Genomic DNA, 1,847 nt, shown 5'->3' with positions numbered 1-1,847 from the left:
CGGCTGCTGATCTGGGAGAACCTGATTGGAGGAGCCAATCTTATGAGGCCCTAGAGATGAGGCGAGAAGGAGCTTGTTCGAGAAGAGAGAACCTCGGCAATGTGGGATAGAAACGAGTTAAAACCTGAATCCAAAGTTTCTTGAAAAAGCATTGAAGAGAAAGATGAAAGAAAGCGGAAGTACATGACCAAGTTTCGGTGGACATGGGATATTTCAAAGGTCACCATGGTTTTTTCACATTCATTGGTGCAACGATATAGACAAAATTGCCATCCAATTCCTCACCTTGTGGGCACAAAATAAGCTCAGCAAATGCATGGAAGGGATAGACATTGTAACATATTGTATGTATCTGCAGTGAGATCTTTACTTTTAAATATGATTATGATATTTACTAGAAGAGGAACCAACAAGGTGAATTAACCAGTTTATATGTAAGGGTATAAACCGTTCGTTTATAGTTCATATATTCAATTTTGATCCACTGCTCAGATTTAAGGGAATTCTTCAGTAAAAGTAAGGGTACCCGCCAATTTGAAGGCAACATAACATACCAGACAATATTCAGGCAAAAACAAAAACCTAAACCTCAAGAAGTAGAAATGTTCAACCTCATCTTGAGCATGATTGATCAAAGGTTATGGGCAAGCAAGGGCAATGTCCAGGCTTTAAACAAAAATTGCTTATTACCAGTAAATTGTCAGCTTGTTGCTGCTTCCCACCAACAAGAACCTCAAAACGCTTTATAAAGAGCAATACTCTGAGAGAGAGAGAGAGAGATCAAAGGTGATTTGCCTTTCAAGTGGCCTGACTAGCAGGCAAAAGTCAATTTATTTCCAGCTACATTTCACATAGACTTGTTCAGATACCGATCGGTATCTGACAATCTCGACTGGTATGTACATGTTTTATGTATGCTTATTAAAAACTGAAGTGGAAAACTTTGGTGCCTAGTTTACTTGGAAGTTCTCATCAGCTCACCACCAAAGCCAGGTCTCTGCATTAAGGCAAAAGCAAATCATGTTAGTAGGGCAAAAAATGACATGCAATAGTGGATCAAAGAAAGACACAAATACTAATAGATGTACCTGCATCTCGAGTTCTGCACTCTCGAGGACGCAGATCGCATTGTTGAAGAAGACGAGATGCCATTCTGGTCGTGCGCTCCTGCTGGCTTTCGTAGGGTGCTCACGGTCGGAGTCGGGATACATTTGGCGGCCCCAGCCACCATAAACCTGTTGTAGAGCACGGCATTGGTCCTTGGAGGAGATGCGCTGCAAATTTTGGCAGCATCGCTGGCTGGGTTGACTGGTGCGTTCACGTTGCTGCCCACCGCGCTGCTCCATGAAGTCGTCACAAGCCTGGAGGCGCATACGCCACTCGCTTTCGTGACTGTCGGCAGCAGTACTTCTTACTACCAGCAGGGCCAGCAGCGCCAAAACCACGATCATCATTTTGTAGGCCATGCTTTTGCGTAGGCTAGCACAAGCTGGAGAGTGCGGGTTGAGAGAAATGGTGGCAGGAGGTGCGGTATTTATAGAATCGACAAGGAGCAGTGCGCAATTGCCATGCATGCGTGCAGCGGGCCGCCGATTGGCCCTGCGTCGTCGAGTTTCTGCGTGGGCATAAACCTTCTAAACCACATCTGCACTCTCCTAAATTTAGAATCGGTGAGCACTGAGTAGAGGATGCTCACGGATTCATAACATGGATCATGGTCATAACTAGTTTTGCTTGGTGCGCCTTGCCAGTGTTAGAAAATAACCGGGGTCTAGTGTATTTTTAACTGGCTGAGATCATAAAATCCCGGTTAGATTTTGAGCTTGCCTTTAAGAAAAACTGCAAAT

General features: G+C 44.4%; 1 protein-coding gene across 1 annotated transcript; it reads right to left on the bottom strand.

Moving 5' to 3' along the window:
* Nucleotides 1–781: 781 nt before the first annotated feature.
* LOC147447802 (uncharacterized) lies at nucleotides 782–1,466 on the bottom strand. Its single transcript, XM_086524407.1, has 2 exons — nucleotides 1,089–1,466; nucleotides 782–997 (listed from the first exon to the last, which is right to left on the bottom strand). Exons 1-2 carry the CDS (start codon nucleotides 1,464–1,466, stop codon nucleotides 956–958), a joined length of 420 nt encoding a protein of 139 aa, XP_086380533.1. The 3' UTR covers nucleotides 782–955.
* Nucleotides 1,467–1,847: the final 381 nt, after the last annotated feature.

This window comes from Adiantum capillus-veneris, chromosome 11 (genome assembly GCF_014529385.1).
Source record: "Adiantum capillus-veneris isolate H3 chromosome 11, ASM1452938v2, whole genome shotgun sequence".
Lineage (NCBI taxonomy): Eukaryota > Viridiplantae > Streptophyta > Polypodiopsida > Polypodiales > Pteridaceae > Adiantum > Adiantum capillus-veneris.
The sequence above is the reverse complement of the archived record's forward strand: the minus strand, read 5'-3'. Positions and strand labels throughout refer to the sequence as shown.

Excerpts from the sequence above, each read along its gene's own strand:
- LOC147447802 (XM_086524407.1), bottom strand. The coding sequence starts at position 1,466 with ATGGCCTACAAAATGATGATCGTGGTTTTGGCGCTGCTGGCCCTGCTG. Across the intron at positions 998-1,088 it reads GTGCAGAACTCGAGATGCAG|AGACCTGGCTTTGGTGGTGA; the intron begins GTACATCTATTA and ends GCCTTAATGCAG.